The sequence below is a fragment of the Triplophysa rosa genome, linkage group LG2, assembly GCF_024868665.1.
Source record: "Triplophysa rosa linkage group LG2, Trosa_1v2, whole genome shotgun sequence".
In the NCBI taxonomy this organism is placed as follows: Eukaryota; Metazoa; Chordata; class Actinopteri; order Cypriniformes; family Nemacheilidae; genus Triplophysa; species Triplophysa rosa.
The window spans coordinates 7,900,082-7,919,993 of NC_079891.1; the positions used below are offsets into that span (position 1 = coordinate 7,900,082).

Here is a 19,912-nt window from a genome sequence, read left to right on the forward strand (position 1 = left end):
TTAATGACATGCTGTCATTAAACCAAAGTGACAAAACCAAACGCAGAAAAGTCACTGATATTGATTATAGTAGTATTAATAAATTTTATATATTATTATAAATTCTATATATGTATATATTGTGTTTTTAATAGCTACATTTGTAAGATACCATTTTTTATTGCTATTTTATTTTAGTATGAATTTTCCTAAATACATTTTGAGCTATGTGACTTTTATTTTGAAAGTCAGCCCAGACGTCTGCCATATATGCAAGGAAGTGTTCACGTCACTTCTCAGTCCATAATGTTGCTATTAGCTAACAGTAAAATTTGATTTTACACAATATGTATTTCAAAAACCAACGATTACTATTTCAGGGCTCAACGTTGTGGTTGGTAAACAGTACATGAGCCATTTCCGCACCGAAGGGGCCTGGAATCTGCGCTTAGATTCGTTGTCAGCCTTCTGAACAGGTAAACACAGTAAGCCACATCAGAGCTTCTTTAGTTTCTCAATTAAGAGTTCAAAGACAGATTAACGATTTTACACACAGCAGCAGAATGGATGAGAAATACAGCAGTAATGTCATCTCTGGTGGAAAACTGGGGCGAGTTGAGGCTCCAAATGCCAGGTAAGAAAATATAAAAGCCTATATGCCAATAAAATACCTTTATAAACGGCACCGTAGTACTAAATGTTAACCTTTATTTTCAAAGAATCCCTTGAGAACCATAGTAATACTGTGGGACTATGTTAAAAATGTGCTAATGATATTATGTTTACTGTAAGTTTTAGCCTAATCATCAGTCTTTCCAATAGATCATCCTCTGTTATCACTTGGTCTATGTGATTTTGCCAAGATGTGTTCTTGGATCAACATCGTTTGTTGGTCCAGAAACAACATTTCTGTCAACAATAAAAAATAATACTTTCCTGAACCCCACCCATAAAACAACCCCAAGCCAAAACCAAATCAGACAAAAATAACAAACCACCAGCCCAGTCCTAAGCCACCTAACCCTAACATAACAGGGTGGTTTCCGGGACAAGATATAAATTAAGCCAGGACTAGGCCCTAGTTAAATGAGGACATTTAGGTAGTTTTCACAAACACCCCTTTCAAAAAACGTTACTTGTGTGCATTCTGAGACAAAACATTGGCACTGATGATGATTGTAAGATGAGTCAGTTTAGACAGCGCTAACATTTATTTTAGTCTAGGACTAATCTTAAAGTGATAGTTCACCCGAAAACGAAAATTCTGTCATCATTTACTCAACCTTTTGTCATTTCAAACCTGTATAACTTTCTTTCCTTTCGCAGAACACAAAAGAAGATATTTTGAAGAATGTTGTTAACTAGCACCCATTCACTTGTGAAAGGGTGCCGGAGCGGTTCGGTTACCAACTTTCTTCAAAATATATTCTATTGTGTTCTGCAGAAGAAGTAAGTCATACAGGTTTGAAATGACAAGCATCTGAGTATTTTTGGGTGAACTATCCTTTTAAGCCCTGTACAGGAAACCACCCCTAAGTGTAAAACAAAATCTGCAATCTGATTGGTTGATAGAAGAAAGCTTGTGTTCGGGATGAACAAAATTTATCATAAACATGTCACGTTGATTACCCACAAAACTGATTACCTTATTCATATACCATGGCTCAAAGTCTTTAAAGAATACAATAATACAATCAATAATATGAAAATATAACTGATTCATTAATAATATAATATAATAATATAATATAATGTTATTGATTAAAACATGGTGTTACCATGCTTCTCTGTGGTACATATGAATAATAGTCACATTATACCCTGTCTTTAAGAGATGATGCGAGCCTCGACCGTTTCTTTACTTTAAAGAAGTGTTTTTCCCCTCAGGCTGACCCGGTACATAGTGCTACTCTACTTTACCAAGCTGCTAAAGGCCTTTGGGATATTTGAGTCCTATGATCTTCTTAAAGTTGTGCACATTGTGCAGTTTCTCTTTATACTGAAATTGGGGTAAGGATGAAATAACATCATATTACAGATACATTAATTGTGTGATGAGTGTTTAATTGTTGGTTCATCTTTTCTACTTAGGTGTGCGGTGATATTGGTTTTCTTTCAGAAGCCATTCTCATCAGGAAAAATGATACCTAAAAGACAGGTGCAGTATGAATAAATGCTAAAAATCTATTTAAAATGTATGCTTAAAAGTTAAATTCCCATTCTTTCCCATTTAAATCTGTTAACAGCTTAAAGTCAACCTGAAAACAATTGAAGCTCTTTATACTTACTTGACATACATTTCTGGCCATATTGTGAAAGTTTTATCAGTCCAAAGATAAAAAAATGCTTTTGTAATCTTTTATAAAAATCTAATAACCACCACTGCCGTTGAAACCATTTTCCACTTTTGGATGATGCAACGTTGGTTTGTTAACCCACAGCCATGAACTATTTTAATCTTCTGTTAAAAGTAATGTAGCTTTTCCAAAATCTCACCAATCTAACCACTTTCTATTGGTTTCCATTGGTCAAGGTGCTTGTTCAAGAACATGTTGAAAGTAAAATGAGCTGCAAATGCTCTAAATGCTTTAAATCATTAAATAAATCTCACCTCATGTTTGAACACAGCAGCCCACTCATCCGTTTTCTAATTTCAGTGGATAAAAATCCTCAAACACTCGGTCATGAGCTGCGTCATTTCCCTGTTGGGTTTCTTCGGGTTGACGCTCTGCGGGCCACTCAGGTATGTGTTCAGACTGAATCTTAATAATATAACTTCCATTATCCTTGCAAGAATGTTGTTAAGCTAAACTGACATTCTTTCTTTCAGGACACTATTGCTGTTCGAGCACAGTGACTTGGTGGTGATCTCGCTCCTCAGCGTTCTTTTCACTAGCTCTGGAGGGGGACCTTCTAAGGTCAGAACTTCACAGAAATGATAACCAGCATCATAGATTGAGCTAAATATATCATCTGACCCATTCTCCTTTTGCTTTTCTCTACAGACGAGGGGTGCTGCTTTCTTCATTATAGCTGTCATCTGCCTATTGCTGTTTGATAATGACGATCTCATGGCAAAGATGGCAGAGCACCGTATCCTTCTAGTAATTTATTTAGTGTTATTGTATTATTTCTTACCCGACAGTTACCTAAATACTCTGTCTTCTTGTTTCATTTTTTACAATGATATAGTCCTGCCCCAAACTTTAATCACTGGTTGAGTCAAAAGTTGACATGTTGGGACACTTAAACGCAAAGCAATGTTTGAAAGTGTGCCAGAGTGTTTACACTCTTTAAAGGAGTAGTTCAGCTACAAAATCGAAATTCTGCCATCATTAACACGCCCTCTTGTCATTTCAAACCTGCATGACTTTCTTTCTTCTGCAGAACACAAAAGAAGATATTTTGAAAAATGTTGGTAACAGAATAGCACAGCCCCCCCTTCACTTCTATTGTATGGACACAAAACCAATGCAAGTGAATGGGGGGGCTGTTAACAACATTCTTCAAAATATCTTCTGCGGAAGAAAGAAAATCATACAGGTTTGAAATGACTTCAAATTTTCATTTTGAAGATGAACTACTCCTTTAAGAAGTCAACCTACAAATAGCTGAAACTATTTTAACATGCAAATTGTACATGCTTCCTGTTAAACTTATTTTAAAGGTACTCAAATTTTTTTGAGTAACAAAATAAATTACTAAATAACTTGTATTAGTGCGTATTAAGAAAGTTAAAGGTCCAATGTATGAAATATGGCAGCATGTAGTGGTGAGGTTGTGAATTGCAACCAACGGCTCACTCCACCCCTCCTCCCTCCCTTTCGAAGCACTACGGAGGCTGACACAGGATAAGGTTGTCGTCACATTTTCGCTTCTTTGCCGAAAAAGATCATGTATTTACGAAACTCGCTCTGTAGAAATGTTTGTCTGTTTAGGGCTAGTGTAGAAACAACATGGCAAATGCAAGGGGACACGCGGTGTATGTAGATAGAACAGTGGTTCCCAAACTTTTCGAAAGCAAGGCACCCCTTTGTAGTGTTTTTTTCCCACGGCACCCCAACCCTGATTTAACTAAATGTACATGTGTACATACATACTGTATATAAAATTAAATCCAGATGAGCAAACAACAAATGAAGTATAAACAGCTGCATGATTTTATTACAAATGCAATACAACGGACATTATATGAGGTGGAACAAATCATTTAAATTAACCATCTGTCATTTTTCAACTCGATGACACATGTAAACAAATCTTATAGACTGATATGAACCATTTGCTGTATGTGGGAATCGTTGGAACAAAACACATTAGAATAAAGATTGATACTTAATAATAATAATAAACAACTCGCATTACATTTTTCTTTAGGTTCTTATTTGCTTTGTTCATACTTGACCTTACAACCTAAAAAGGAAACTAAAATACCTGTGCATGGAACTGTGTTATGGGTATTTTATGGGGATACATGTGCCTGCTTTTGGGAGCACAGCCTCTTGATACAGGGGTAGAATGTGGATCATGCTCCACTGACAGGCGCTGCCTTTTTTGTTTATCACGTACGCCAGGGACACTTTGATAATGAAAACAATAAATTCAATTGCAAGAATGATTTTCAAATAAACTGCTATTTTTCTTAACAATTTTCTAAGTTTCGTTTTTGCAAATAATAGTTTTGAATTCGCTGCTAGATTTTTCATTTGCGCTTTCCGAGTTTTCGTTTACGCTTCTCAATTTTTCGTTCGCCTTTCGCCACGAAACTTAGAAAATTGTTAAGAAAAATAGCAGTTTATTTGAAAATCATTCTTGCAATTGAGTTTATTGTTTTCATTATCAAAGTGTTTTTTTCTTTCTCATTGTATATTTTTTAAAGTTTGCGTTCATTTTTATTGACACAAAAGGAATCCCATAGTACTCAGTCCCTGTCCCAAATGAGCGCGCATCAGTACAATGGGCGGAGCTGAGCGATTCTCTCCTGGGAACAGTCCAAGTGGCGGTAAAAAAGATATTTAAACGTTACATATGTATGAATTTCATGAAATATATGTTTTTTCGCGTATTTTCACTTTCGTTTGGACATGCTCATATGTTGGTGTTTTGATATATTTTAAAATATATGATGTAAAAGATTATTATATGGTACTGGAAAAAAGCTGAGATTTGGCGGCACCCCTAGCCAGTTGTCACTGGGGTGCCGTGGCACCCACTTTGGGAACCACTGAGATAGAAATAGCTCATTCTAAGGTAATAAAAACATAAAGCTTCATTATGTAAGGTCCACCTCTGAAGACATAGTTATGTATAATATCTTGCATTTCTGTCAATAGATCCTTCCAAAAATTACACGCAATGTCAATTTTGATTTCAATTTAACAAAGAATTATATATGCTGTATTAAATATGTATGTTCCTTAACTTTGTTTGTAAAGCTGAAGGACACCATGACAGTGCTCTTACCCATGCGTTGTACACAGGAATTGCATTTCTAGGGGTGGCGGACCACAAGGTGCTCATTTTAACAGTTTTTATCTTTAAGCGACAGAAACCCTGTTTAAGTGATTGATTCACTGATTAAACGACTGATTATTTCTGATTTTTTGATCAGGGTGGAGTGGTTCTGCTGGTTCTGGCTCTGTGCCTGAAGGTGGCCTTCAACACAGCATCTAGAAAACTATCAGTGGAGATCGGGGGTGCGAAGCGCCTTTATGCTCTGTCTAACCTGGTGTCCTCTGTAGTTTTGCTGCCTTGGGTCATAGTGCTGTCTGCAACCACTGAGGTGAGAGCCAGCTGAACTGATGTTCAAATCAAGCTTTGTTACCTGGCATCCTTTATACTATATTTAAAACCCCATGAACTAGTTTCGTTATTCTGATGCATTCGTTCTGAGATATTTTCATGACGTGTTTTATAATGGAAATCTTCAGAGTAAGGTGGAATCCTGGTCTGGACTCATCTTGCCGTTCTTCATGATCATCTTCTCTGTGATGATACTTGACTTTTACGTGGAGTCCATCTGCACGACAAAGCTGGAAGCTCCGCGATGTGCCCGCTATGGCTCTACGTTCCTGTTCCTCTGTGGCCTGCTGCTGGCTAACTTCTGGACCCATCCGTTAACTGACCAGCTCAGAGTTATGAGTAAAACAGCCCAGCAGAGTAGCACTGAGCATGTGCTGTCGGGTGGAGTCCTGGTTAGCGCTTGCTTCTTCATCATGGGTAGGTTAAAGACACATTCTGTTTGTTTTTTTTCAAACATAAAGGAATGTTGCTGCAATGTCAAGCTGAAAAACAGGTTTTTAGTTACAGATGCTTGTTCTAGACTTCGAAATACCATGTTGCAGAGATACATTTGTCACCTATTTAATAATACTGGGGTTATCAAGTGTAAATTATTATTAAAGCCGTGATCTCAATATGGCACCCACCATTAGGCAGTTTACTCTTATGCAAAATATAACAATTATTTTAGACACAGAAGTACCAGTTCAGGTGTAAACCTTTCTTGTGGACGAAAATCAGTTTTATCTGAATTTTTTCAGCCAACTGCGTGTTATCAGCCCCATCATCAAAGGGACAGAAAGGTACACTGGTGGGTTACTCTCCTGAAGGAACACCTCTTTATAACTTCATGGGAGACGCCCTCCACCACACATCTCAATCTATGCCTCGCTTCATCAAAGACTCCCTTAAACAGATCCTGGAGGAGTATGACTCACGACAGATCTTCTACTTCCTCTGCCTTAACCTGGTGCGTTACACACATGATTTTGCTCATATTTGAGTAGAACCCCTGACCTACAATCTAACATGCTGATCTCGGCTCAGGCCTTCACATTCGTAGAGCTCTTCTATGGTGTTTGGACCAATAGTCTGGGGCTGATCTCGGATGGTTTCCACATGCTGTTTGACTGCTCCGCTCTGGTGCTGGGACTTTTTGCTGCCCTCATGACCAGATGGAAAGCAACCAGGATATATTCCTATGGGTCATTTACCTTTATGTTTATTTTGTGTTTGACAAGATAGCATCTTCATTACTGTTATAGGAAAAGATGGCATTGTTAGTGCTGTTAACAGTGTGTCTCTCGGATTTCAGGTATGGTCGTGTTGAAATCCTCTCTGGATTTATCAATGGCCTGTTTCTCATGGTCATAGCTTTTTTTGTGTTCATGGAGTCAGTCACCAGACTTATCGATCCACCAAACATCAACACAGATATGTTGACGGTACAGACCTCTAATATATACAGTTCATGCACATTGTGGTCAGTACTGATTGCTAAGTTGGTGTCTTGATGGACTGATTTGGTTTGTTTGTTTCTTTGCAGCCAGTGTCGGTCGGCGGACTCATCGTTAATCTGGTGGGTATCTGTGCCTTCAGTCACGCTCATTCTCATGGAGCCTCCAAAGGAAGCTGCTCTGGGCATGAGCACGGCCACTCGCACCACGGGCATGCAGAACACAGCCACGGAGGCCATGGACACAGTCATGGAGGACATGGACACTCACATAGCCACGGCCATTCCCATGGATCTTCTGGAGGAGGAATGAATGCTAATATGAGAGGTGGGTATGGGTATTGTGGGTGTTATGAGTAATATGTTTTACTATAGACACTACAAAAAAAAATTGTTTGCCCTAAAAGGAAATGTTGTGCTCCTCTACAACTCTGGACTTCCAATCTTATAATTTTGGTAGTTAGTGTACATTTTTATATTGATTAAAATATTTACCTTTATATTTGCAGGAGTGTTTCTTCACGTGCTTGCCGACACACTGGGCAGTGTTGGTGTGATTATATCCACAATTCTCATCAGGCAGTTCGGATGGCTGATCGCAGACCCCATTTGTTCTCTTTTCATTTCCACACTAATTTTTCTCAGTGTCATTCCTCTAATAAAGGATGCTTGTGAGGTACTTCTGCTGAGAACTCCACCTCAGCATGAAAAAGAGCTCAACTTTGCTCTTGAGAAGGTACTGTATGAAGACATGACGAATGTAGCCTGAAGTATTCCTTTCTGCAGGAATTTAGTAATGTGCTTCAGACACATAATTGAATGTTCTTTTGTTAATCACAGATTCAGAAAATAGAAGGTGTTTTGTCCTACCGTGACCCACACATTTGGAGACATTCCGCCAGTGTCATTGCTGGGACAATTCATCTTCAACTCATGTCTGATGTAGTAGAACAGCGTATTATTCAGCAGGTGAGAATGTTGTATTAGTTCACCCAAAAAAAGGACAAATCTGTCACGTTGTTTCAAACTTGTGTGACATTCATTCTTCTGATTCCCTTTAAAGGAATAGTTCACCTAAATATAAACCTCTCATAATCCCATTCTACATTTTTATGACTTTCTTTTTTTTTAAACACAGTCATAGTTATGTTAAATAACTGACTGGTTCTTCTTAGCTTTGTGATTTCTTAAGTCATCTTGCACTGATAATGTGCATTATTACACGGCTCGTTGGAATGCTTGATTCTGATTGGCCAGTCGCGACATTTGCAGGTTCGTTATTCCCAGATAACAACCTCACAAAACTAATAACACACAGTAACCCGGACGCAGCAAATCATTTTGACAGTTCTTTTTGATAAATTAAATATCAATATATCTTTTAATAACATATATGACATTATATTTACAAATGATTAAACCAAATTGCCTGTTCGTGACATTTGAACGTCGTTTCTTACCTTAAAGGACTCATTAAATGAGCACTTTCAACAAGTTGATATGATTTATTAGGGTCTTCATGAAATGTCTGGAACATATTTTGCTTAAAAACACTCAATGGCTGTGTAAACATAACCTTTTTTGCCTCGTCAAAAACAGCTATGCTCAAAGCAACCCGTTTTGGTGCATGTCTCTTTAATGATAATGAGTTACAGCGCACCCCACCCCCCTTCCGTCTGGCGAGTCAACACAACACACGTGTAGTACTGCCAGGCAATGGTTTAGCTAAATTATGTTTCCTGAACTCCTCTGCTGTTAGTTTCATTTTAAACGTCTCAAATCATTCGTCCGGAGACTAAAAAATACATCACAGCAAACAGCACTCAAGTTCTGTGTGGATGCTTGCCTAAAATCCACGGAATGCGCACCTGCAGATCTCAGCAGAATTACGTGGATTTTAGCGCTAGTCGTTGACAAGTTATAACGTTACACACACAACGTGAGAGCATAACTAGTATGCTGTGACAGATTTTTCAGCCTAAGGACGAATGATTTGAGACGTTTAAACCAAAACTAACCGCAGTGTTCGCCCCTGTTCATTAGCAAAACAAACAGCTTGCTGCAGCTGAACATATTAACGCACATAATGTATTAACATACATACAGCTAAACTCCATTATAAATATAGATTGTTTAACACTGGCTTTGAATGTTGTATTTAGCCCGTGACTGATTTAGCTCCCTTCGCTATCGTATGCTAACGTTATCCTCATACAGTATATACGGTACATGTACGTCAATTCAGACTGTTGATAAATATTACTTACATCGGCAGTTTTGTCTCGTTCAGTTGGTCTCGATCCCTCTTGAGGAACAACTTTGAAGCTAATCCTGCTTGTACTGTCCTAGGTTGATAAAGCACTCCGGCTTGAAGTGATTCGTGCAAACAAGCAGGTTTTTACTTATGGTTTCTGAAGGATTTCCACTAAAAATAAAATAAATTCACTCCTGTCTCTTCCGAGGTTAGGACTCTGTGCAGCGACTACATTGCATGTTGTCCACGAACTTTAGCCATGGCGTCACGTACACCGCTGTCGCTTGTGAAAACAACAATGGCGGCAGTGCCATGGGTGGAATTGTGTAGATTAAGGGGCTGTAATATTATAATAAGAGCCTGCGTCTACGTTGCATCAGGAGCGAAATCTGAACGGCTCGATTTCTCACATGCTTGCAGAGAAAGGCTTACCAAAACAAAGTTACTGGGATCTTGTTTTTCATGCTTTCTATGTTGCTAGATGCACCGGGTTATAGCACTTAAACGCAGAAAAAATTTGACTTTCATCCAATAGGTCCTTTAAAACCGAAAGTAAACAGAATGTCTGCATTTGGTAAAAATGAGCTAATAAAATATTTCAAATTCACATTTCATGCCGTGTAATTAGCAGGATAATGTACAGGCAGCCAGTTGTTATTGCGCAATAAGCCCCTTCAGGGTGATACAGGACCCTCCGCTTCGCAATGGGTCCTGATCACACTGTCGGGGCTTATTTCTGCAATAACAACCGGCTGCCTGTACATTATTCCTTACTTATTGATAAATTTACAGAAGTTTGTTTGAGTTGACTTGCATTGCTAGTTTTCTTTTTTTCTTTTTCAGGTGTCAGCTGTGTTTAAAGATGCTGGTGTTAATAACTTGACTATTCAGCTAGAAAAAGAGGCCTACTTTCAGCACATGTCTGGCCTTAGCACCGGATTCCACGAGGTTCTAACCATGACACAACAGATGGAGTCCATGAAATATTATAAAGATGGCACATGTATCATGTAAACTGTTGCATTAACAAATTTAAATATTGTGAAATAAAGGGTTTTAAGATGTAATTTTAATCTTTTCTCTTTTTTTAATAAAAATATTTTATAATGTTAATAACAGGCTCTGTGTTGTTTCTAATATTGACATATATTATATTTCCGAGTGAAATTGAATTTCGAATGAGAAAAATAGTGGGCATGGCTTTCGTCTTTCTCTGCGATTTGATTGGATGTATAAAAACAACCGTTGCATTTTTTAATGGAACTGGCATCAGACTGACAGTTGAAGGGGAGGAGTTATCTGATGCTCCGCCCAAGCCTTCTAACATGCGTCATTTAAGATGGATAGTCATTACAGGAAGGAAGTGCATTTTCAGATTTTAAAGGGGTCAAATAGCGCGAATATGTGTTTTTCTGTGTCTTTGGTGTGTTATAAGTTGCTCATGCATGTATTAGACACGTTAAATTGCAAAAATTAAAGTGTCGGAACAAAAGACGCATTCTATCTAAAAGCGAATGCTCACCCAGACCTGCCTGAAACGCCTTGTGTAACCACACCCCCACAAATCAACGTCAGTTCGTGGTATGATTTGATTAAGACCGCCCAAATGTATACGCAAGTAAGGTGGGTGTACCTGTCAGTACACTTGCTTTGGAACCTGATGTTCCAAATATGATAAGAGGCGTTACATTACCGTCACACGCTTGCAGTATTCGACCAATCACTACGCACTGGTTAACTGGCCAATCACAGCACACCTCACTTTTCAGAGCGATGAGCTTTGTAAAAAATCTGTGTTTCAGAGAGGCGGGCAAAGAGGAGATACAAACATGCACGGTATGTGGAAAATACAGCGTTTTAGAACCTTAAATCGTTTATACACATTGCATTACATCTAAAACAAACGATAATATTCGTTTTAATCCCCGTCATATCACCCCTTTAACTGAAGATTATGAGGGCACACACATTTTTGGAAGGGAATGACCCATATTTATAAACTATTTGCTGTAATATTTCATGAAAAAATAGGCATTGTAATTTTTAATTTCACTGGGATTTTAACCTAAGTAAATTATTAAGGTATAAGGTATTTTCTCTGTATTAGTCCAGGGTTAACAGAGCATATGTTATCTATCAGTATCATATTTCACCCCAGTAGCAAAAGAAAAAAATGGCAGGAGAAAAATGAAATATAAACATGAGAAAATAAAGATTTGTGGGTCTGCAGAGACCACATTTACCACAACATCAAAGAAAGCACGCTTGTTTTGCATTGACTTGACTAACACACTGCAAAGATTATAAAAACAATAACTTATATATTATAACTTAGCCTATTGCTAATCGATTTGTTTAGAGAAAATGCTAAATGCTCTACCTCATTGCTCTCATTTCTCATGTCGTCCAACTGCCCCACAGCGAAAGATGGCAGTAAGCATGCGGCACTATACAGCATTATAGAAGAAGAACGCGTTTAAATCGAATCCGCCCCCTGCCGTCACATGATCGTTAGTTGTCCTGGAAACGCATTGAAATCAGGCGCGGTTCGGCCAATCACATTGCAAATGATTTTCGAACGCAGCGAATCAAGTTCGAAAGAGCGACGATTTAAACCGAAGGGCAGAAACAGTGTTACATCGTGTTCGCTTGAGCGGAATCAAACAGTTTGTTCATCGATTTACAGCCACAAGCCTCTGAAAATAATGGCTCTCCGTGTTACTAGAGTAAGTTTTCTGTATTGCATTTTCAAATTGTTGAAAGCCATGCTTTTTTCTTATGTGCAGATAGTCAGTGCTCTAGTTCGACGTATTTGTTTGAGTTGTATATAAATGGTAAATGCATTCTTCTAATTCAAACGAAACGTGGTGGCTAAATTGTCTCGTTTAGTTCTCCACTTTTCTTTAAATTATACTTGTTTAGGTATTTTGTTTTCTATACACTTGCTCCTTTACTTTCGAGCAGTTATCTTTGCTCGAAAGACTGCCGTTCAAGTCTTTTAAGTGATCTATTTTAATGTCTTTCGTGTGATCAGAACACTCGCCTGGCCAGCAGCGAGAATCAGAACGCTCTGCCTGGGAAAGCAGTTGTAGCGAACAAGCCCGCACTGAGACCAAGGGCCGCGCTGGGGGAGATCGGCAACAACCCGCAGGCACGACAGGCTTTGAGGAAAAAGGTAACTTTTTTTTGTTTGTTTATTTCGGCGTTGCTCTTTTTTGCAAGTTTTACTCTACCCTAACGATTACCTTGTATTGCTCTGATCCAGGATGTGAAGGCTGCACCCGTTCCAGAGGTCGTAGCCGAGAAGTTGCCTGCGGTTCAACAGCCCAAAAAGGGATCTCCAAAAGTTCAGAAGGATGACGTTCAGGTGAGTCGGTTGCATGACGCCTAATAATGTATTTTTAAATTGAAAAGCACCTTTTTAGATACGGCAGAAAGTTTGTTAAAAGCCCAAGATGTTCCAGCTTGACCCACTAAGGTGGCCACCCCCCCCCTTAAAACCAGTCAGCCTTCTCGGGCTGGAGTTGGCCTTTTTTTTTCCTTCAGGTTACTTAAAAGCCAAAACAATGTGTATTGCACCATTCAAATGGTGTTGTTGGTAGGCTTTTCATTGCATGAAATTAACTTATAATAAAATAATTCCTAAAACAAGTTGGCTGGCATTTCTTTAATCACAGATTTTGTCTGAGCCCTCCTCTCCTGTTCCCATGGAGACCTCCGGCTGTGCTTCAGATGATCTGTGTCAGGCTTTCTCTGACGTTCTGCTTAATATTAAGGATGTGGATGCAGATGACTATGATAATCCCATGCTCTGCAGTGAATATGTCAAGGATATCTATCAGTATCTCTGCCAGCTTGAGGTTTGCCACACATGCTGTATTGAATGATTTCGATGAGCTGTGTCAGGCCGTATATAACTTGTTGTTCTTGCAGACTGCGCAAGCTGTTAAGCAAAGATATCTGGAAGGGGGCGAGGTTACAGGAAATATGCGTGCCATTCTTATTGACTGGCTCGTCCAAGTCCAGATTAAGTTTAGGCTTCTGCAGGAGACCATGTACATGACTGTCGCCATCATCGATCGCTTCCTGCAGGTAAGATGATGAATTTTCTATAGATATTGTATTCCTGTGGCTCATGAATTTTTCTAATGTGCAACTTCTCTTGTGGCTCTGATCAATCAGGATAATGTAGTTCCAAAGAAGCAACTGCAGCTTGTTGGTGTAACAGCCATGTTCATTGCTTCCAAGTATGAGGAGATGTACCCACCAGAGATTGCAGACTTTGCCTTTGTGACTGACCGTGCCTACACCACTTCTCAGATCCGTGAGATGGAGATGAAGATCCTGAGGGTTCTTGACTTCAATTTTGGAAGACCTCTGCCCCTGCAGTTCCTCAGGAGAGCTTCAAAGATTGGAGATGTAAAGAACTTAACTTTGTCTTCTGGGTGTTTAAGTCTTATTTGCTAGAATACTTTTTTTTTTTTTCTTTTAGGTGACAGCGGAGCATCACACATTGGCGAAGTACTTCCTGGAGCTTACCATGATTGACTATGACATGGTCCACTTTCCTCCTTCCCAAGTGGCTAGTGCAGCTTATGCCCTGACTCTGAAGGTGTTCAACTGTGGAGAATGGGTAAGTTGAGTTTGTTTTGTCCAATTTTGCTTTTGCATGTTGCTTAACAATTCTTCTTGACATGTTACAGACCCCTACTCTTCAGCATTACATGGGCTACACTGAAGATGCGTTGGTTCCTGTGATGAGACATATTGCAAAGAATGTTGTGCGGGTCAATGAGGGGCTTTCAAAGCATCTGGTGAGTGCCTTGGGCCTACTTGACTGCTCAAGTAGCTGTGTTGAGGTTTTGCACTTGCTGTGACATTAAAAGTGTTTGCTCTTTTCCTCAGGCTGTGAAGAACAAATACTCCAGTCAGAAGCAGATGAGAATTGCCTCAATTTCTCATCTTAAATCATCCTTTATCAAAGAGCTGGCCCAGCAAATCTCTTAGTGTGGGATTATTTTGAAGAGATTTAAGCACTATGTGCTGCGTTGTAAAAATTGTAACTTATGCAAGCTTTTACTGTTGCAAGTTTTAATGTTTCACAAATGTTTTAGTTTTTTTTTTTCTGCACTGCCATGGTCTTGAGCAAAAGTGATCTTTAATGTCTTTATGCAACCTTGTACATTTTTAACTTCAAATAAACCTTTTAAAGTTTTAAGTTCAAAGTTTGTCTTACTCTTAAGTACTTGTACTCTAACCATCACATTCACTACAGGTATTTGATGATAAAACACTGTGTAGTTGGGTAAGTGGACCATTTTAAGGTTTTCTAAAAGTTCGTGAAAAACATCAGTTTTTATTTACTGCTTTTAAGATGGTTTTGTTGCTGTGCTGTAGTGGAAAATTTATTCTGTGAACTGCTAACAATATTGCTTAGACATTCTAATTTGCAGAAAATGGAAACTGTCAAAATGACGACAGACATTTATTTATTTATTTTTTGGACCCCTAATACTGCAAAGAAATTAAGCGTCTATGAAGACTTTATCTTTTTTTTGTTAGCTGTAAGTTATGGCTTTAAATCAAAACAAACCAACTGCAGTCTGATATTAACTGGAATGTACACAGTTTTAATCTCAAACGGAGTTCTCTAATTTGGATCCAAACTCTTCATATATTCACTTAAGCAATACAACAGTAATTTTATGTATTGGGGAAAGTTCAAAAATAGTTTTGTGAATACCTCAATCTTTAGCACAGTTTTCATGTCTCTTGCATTGCTGTTTTGAAGACGTTGTCATTCCTGCCACAAATTCAGGCACTGACTGAAGTGAAATGGCCACTAGACATTAAGAAATGTTGATTAAAGTTCCAGTGGTCTCAAAGAAAAGTTCAACTTCAAGATATAAATTGTTATTTACCCTTTTGTCATTTCAAACCTGTATGCCTTCTGTAGGGCTCAAATTATATTTTAAATTGATAACAGAAAACCATTGACTTCGTTTGTGTCCATACAATAGAAGTCAATGGGGACCAAAAGTTTTTTTTTTTTTCAAAATATCTTGTTGCAGAGGAAAGAATTTCACAGGCTTAAAATGACAACATTGTAAGTTAATAACTATAGAATAATGACACTATTTTCATTTTAAAGTATCCCTTGATTTTTTTTTTTTGTGTATGCATGCTTTCCTTTCTACAGTTTTTACTCTGGGACCGCCCAATTTCCTTTCTCAGCAATGGCTTAAATGCCCTTTATTAGGTCTTTCCAACATCAATTTGGCCCACAGTATGTCCTGTCATTTTCTCAATTGCTTAAAAGACCAAAACATGCACATTCTACATGAGGTAGTTGTTTGGATGCTTCGGTTTTCTTTTTGCCAATGCTTTTCAGTACTTTTTTCCCATCAAGCGAAATGTCTACCTCGTCCGACAGAAGAAAATGTGAGGCAGATTTGAAGTTCCTGTAAATTGTAATTCCATATTCCTGCCTGTAGGTGGCACCCTTTCACTTTGTAATAACTTCAGAAGTAAACCACGCCTATTTTCACATTTGATGGTATTCGTAAGTTTATAACTGTTGCTTTGTAATATACATTTGTTAGTCTTGTTTTTTTAATGTATCTAGTTTTCTATTTTGTTTTGCAATTGAATAATCCGTGACCTTTTGGCAACCTCATTTACCCCTCCCACTCTTGTAGGTGTCTGGCAATATCATAAGTGATGTCTGCACTCTACTTGCAGTTTATACAGTTGGTCTATTTCGTCAATGGACAGTCTTCAATGACAAATTTCCATATGTATTAAATCGTTTTTTGAGACCCGAGTATATAGGCTAGAGCTGTTGTATGCAGGCCCCATATTCTTTGATCACCTTCAAAAAACATCACAGATATTTAATTCTGGTGGGTGGTGTTGTGATGGTTTCTTTGCCATCAAATAAAGTATTTAAAGAAGTCTCATTTATCCATTACTTAAACGGCACTAAATAAATCTCGCAACATTGCTGAAGATAGTCAAACATTGTGGAAAAAAACGTACTATTGTCATAATTCAGTCAATATTTACATAAGTCATATAAATATTGCATCTTTTTTACTATTTTTGACCAGAAAGAAACAAGCAAATAAATACATTTCTAATTAACACGTTATCAAATTTAGTTATCGCAGTGGGAATCTTTCATTAAATATCTTAGATAATCAAGCATAAAACTACATTTAAATTCCACGTAAATAAGATATTTGAGAGAAATACAATTTTTTATTAAATTAAAGACATTTTGTATGTAAATCACATATCCGCATGTGAAAAGTAGGTTATGTGTGAGACACAGCACTGCTGTTTCCCAAATTGACTATGAATGCTTCCTTGTTATGAAGGATAAAGCTTATCTCCTTTGCTCCGCCCGTGGTGGTTGTGCTCCTGCGGGACTGGTGATAATGAGTCTCAGTTTTTCTGGCAGGCTGAGCCAGTAAATGCAGGTCCAGGCTGAGAACTCATACTTGCAGGCTGAGGTCATGACTGGGCAGTGAGATCAGTTTACAAGACAGAGCCCTCGTAAAGAAAAGAGCCATAGAGCCGTAGTTCAACAATTTAGCTACAGCGCTGAAATTGATGTTTCATTGTGCACTGATGGCTTTGAACACATCGTGCACACAGTTTGTAGATACAGGCAATTCACATTGAGCACTCCACAACTTGGTGTATTTGGCCCTGTAATTAGTTCTCCATTGATGCTAAATAAACACTATGTACTATGGTTTGATCAAATCATGTTCCTTAGATTTCAAACAATCTCTACACTAGTAATAAATAAGCCGAATCCGAATGATGTGCTATACGCAAACCTTCATTTTGAGTTCCAGATATAAATAGATGACTCTATTCTCCATAACTCGAGATGAGATTGATTCCTCTATCTGCAAGTCTCTTCACTCAATCTCTTAACAGACCTCAGGACCCATTTGAATGAGGTGCTGACACAAGCATATGGAGTGGACTGAAAGACACTGATAGGAGCGCAGCAGGGCTGCAGTTTCTCTACGGGCCTGGAACCCCATGCATAAATAAACACAGAGGCATTCATTTTCAGAATTTATAGATTTTCAAATAAAAGCCCAATATGCTTCCTGAACTTTACAGACCTCTGCTGTTCTATGGCGTATGAAGGGAAGAAAGTGTTCTTTTTTGCGCTCACCTCAGTGTCTGCTTTCAGCCAGGTGTGAACAGACGTTAGGCCTGTGGTGTCAGTCCAATTAATTGAGCAGAACTTTCCTCAATACTGTAAAAATGGCACGGTTCTCCTCTTTGCTGAATGATTCGGAGGGATTTCAGTGAACATGTTTTAAACAATTAGTTAGTGTAGTTTATGACCCTATTCCAGCTTTATTATGAAGGCAACAAACTGCATATGATTGTTTTCCCAGAAAACAATGTGAGCTGGTGGTGTATTCAAAGCATTCAAAGCATTAGGAGACAATTCTAGAAACCCACCCTTAGCATTATGGCAACCAGTTTTGGCCATGGCAAGCACCACTTCTTTGAAAAGGTATTTAAATGATAATAAATGATAAAAAATAAAATTATTTAATGAAAATAATAAATATCTAAATATACAGTATACCACAGATAAAATGAGCCATACAAAAAGATTTAATACAATACCTTTAAAGAGTTTAGGATCACTTGACTAAAATGTATTCTGTGAACGTAAACATCATTTGATTTAAAGGAATAGCTCACCTTCAAAACGAAAATTCTGTCATCATTTACGCAACCTGTTGTCATTTTAAATCTGTGTGATTTTCTTCTGCAAAACACAAAAGAAGATATTTTGAAAAATGTTGGTAACCAAAAACTGTTGGTCCCAATTGACCTCTATTGCATGAACACAAGACCAATGCAAGTCAATTGGGGACCCATTCATTTTTGAAGGTGAACTATTCCTTTAAAGGCATGTGCTTATATATTTGTAGACAAAAACATAATTGTGAAAACATATTTCACTAAAAACTAAAATTGTATTTAATGTAACATTTTTGAAATGGATTATTTGAACTACGGATATGAAGCCAGTAAAAGCATAGATGGAAACTGCTTCAGTTCGGTTTCAAAAGCATCTCAGCTTGAAACCTGAAGAAACTAACAGATTCTGCAAATTACTTTGAAAAAATACTTTGAAGACAAAAATATAACATAGCATTCATTTGATTTTAGTTTTCTATAGTCACAACATAATTCCCACCATCATCTATTTGATTTTTTTTATTGTACAATCTAGAAAAAAAAATAACAATGAATAAGCAATACTTAACTTTGTTAAAGTAATATATATTACAAAGAGTATGCTTAACAATTATTATACCACCACACAACAATTATCATTTGTTGTACAACCATGGCTGTATGTTGACATAAAGGATTCAAAGGACCTTGCCACTTTTTTCCTCAATATTATAGTTCAAGTAAATCATGTTGCTAGAAAAATTATTTTGTGAAAATGTCAAAAATGTGACTTAATGTGCGTGCTTAGTTAGATGATGTCATTATATTTCATTACGGCTGCTGCTAATCATTATAGTCTTAATCTTCTAGCCCTTACTGAAACCTGGATCAAACAACAGGACAGTGTCTCACCGTCTGCCCTTTCCAATAATTACGCATCGGACTCTCGTACTCTCTTTAAAACCTTCTCTGCTCATCTTTGTCCACATGCCCCCACCCACCATCGTCAGCTTTAACAGCTGATGATTTTGCTTCATTCATATAAACAAAACTACTGCCATCAGCAGCCAGTTCTCCACACCGCCTCCTTACGAACTTGTCCTAACTTCTGACACGCACACTCCCTTCATTCTCTCTAATATAGCTGCCGTTTCTAAATCATCGGTACTCATCCTGCTAGATCTATCTGCTGTTTTTGACACAGTTAATCACAACATCCTCTTGTCAACCATCAGGGCAATTGGTGTCTCGGGAACGGCACTCCAATGGTTCAGTGGAGCGGTGTGGTCTCTGAGCCTCAACATCTCACTACTGGGGTACCCCAGGGCTCAGTGCTTGGACCACTGCTCTTTTCAATATATACTGTATGGCATCTCTAGGATCGGTCATTCGGAAACATGGCTTTTCCTATCACTGCTATTCAGATGACACACAACTCCACTTTTCCTTTCAGCCAGACGATCCAACAGTATCTGCTCGCATCTCTGCGTTCCTGAGTGAGTGATGTCACTCTGGATGGAGGACCATCACTTGCAACTGAACCTAGCAAAGACTGAACTGCTTGTGATCTCGATTGACCCAAAGATTCATCACAACCTCTCCATTCAACTAGGTTCATCAACCATTTCACCTTCCTGGACAGCCAGGAACCTTGGAGTGGTAATTGATGATCAGCTAAGCTTCACTGATCATGTTGTCAGCACGAACCGGTCATGAAG

The 19,912-nt window shown here is 38.2% G+C and overlaps 2 protein-coding genes across 3 annotated transcripts; both read left to right on the forward strand.

The window, feature by feature from the left end:
• The first annotated feature begins 239 nt into the window (after nucleotides 1-239).
• On the forward strand, nucleotides 240-10,603 carry slc30a5 (solute carrier family 30 member 5). 2 transcript variants are annotated; one of them, XM_057322345.1, is made up of 17 exons: nucleotides 240-455; nucleotides 539-613; nucleotides 1,867-1,989; nucleotides 2,071-2,137; nucleotides 2,637-2,722; nucleotides 2,810-2,897; nucleotides 2,985-3,072; nucleotides 5,415-5,491; nucleotides 5,591-5,761; nucleotides 5,910-6,198; nucleotides 6,522-6,730; nucleotides 6,808-6,965; nucleotides 7,076-7,205; nucleotides 7,307-7,544; nucleotides 7,726-7,952; nucleotides 8,057-8,185; nucleotides 10,314-10,603. In XM_057322345.1, the coding sequence occupies exons 2-17, from the start codon at nucleotides 543-545 to the stop codon at nucleotides 10,482-10,484; spliced, it is 2,322 nt and encodes a 773-aa protein (XP_057178328.1). In that variant the 5' UTR covers nucleotides 240-455; nucleotides 539-542; the 3' UTR covers nucleotides 10,485-10,603. The 2 variants fall into 2 exon arrangements, with proteins under 2 accessions (XP_057178328.1, XP_057178320.1); XM_057322337.1 differs by having other exon boundaries at nucleotides 536-613; nucleotides 10,314-10,602.
• A 906-nt stretch (nucleotides 10,604-11,509) lies between these two features.
• Nucleotides 11,510-14,687, forward strand: ccnb1 (cyclin B1). The gene is made up of 9 exons (XM_057322357.1): nucleotides 11,510-12,196; nucleotides 12,505-12,645; nucleotides 12,736-12,837; nucleotides 13,148-13,330; nucleotides 13,404-13,562; nucleotides 13,653-13,889; nucleotides 13,963-14,103; nucleotides 14,174-14,284; nucleotides 14,376-14,687. The coding sequence occupies exons 1-9, from the start codon at nucleotides 11,975-11,977 to the stop codon at nucleotides 14,475-14,477; spliced, it is 1,398 nt and encodes a 465-aa protein (XP_057178340.1). The 5' UTR covers nucleotides 11,510-11,974; the 3' UTR covers nucleotides 14,478-14,687.
• The last annotated feature ends 5,225 nt before the right edge of the window (nucleotides 14,688-19,912 follow it).

What these genes read in the sequence shown, in the direction of transcription:
- slc30a5 (XM_057322345.1), top strand. Translation starts at nt 543, where the DNA reads ATGGATGAGAAATACAGCAGTAATGTCATCTCTGGTGGAAAACTGGGG. An exon ending in CTGGAGGGGGACCTTCTAAG is followed by an intron (nt 2,898 to 2,984) that starts GTCAGAACTTCA and finishes TTTTCTCTACAG; the next exon opens with ACGAGGGGTGCTGCTTTCTT. An exon ending in ACCAGGATATATTCCTATGG is followed by an intron (nt 6,966 to 7,075) that starts GTCATTTACCTT and finishes CTCGGATTTCAG; the next exon opens with GTATGGTCGTGTTGAAATCC.
- ccnb1 (XM_057322357.1), top strand. Translation starts at nt 11,975, where the DNA reads ATGATCGTTAGTTGTCCTGGAAACGCATTGAAATCAGGCGCGGTTCGG. An exon ending in AGTATCTCTGCCAGCTTGAG is followed by an intron (nt 13,331 to 13,403) that starts GTTTGCCACACA and finishes TTGTTCTTGCAG; the next exon opens with ACTGCGCAAGCTGTTAAGCA. An exon ending in TGTTCAACTGTGGAGAATGG is followed by an intron (nt 14,104 to 14,173) that starts GTAAGTTGAGTT and finishes GACATGTTACAG; the next exon opens with ACCCCTACTCTTCAGCATTA.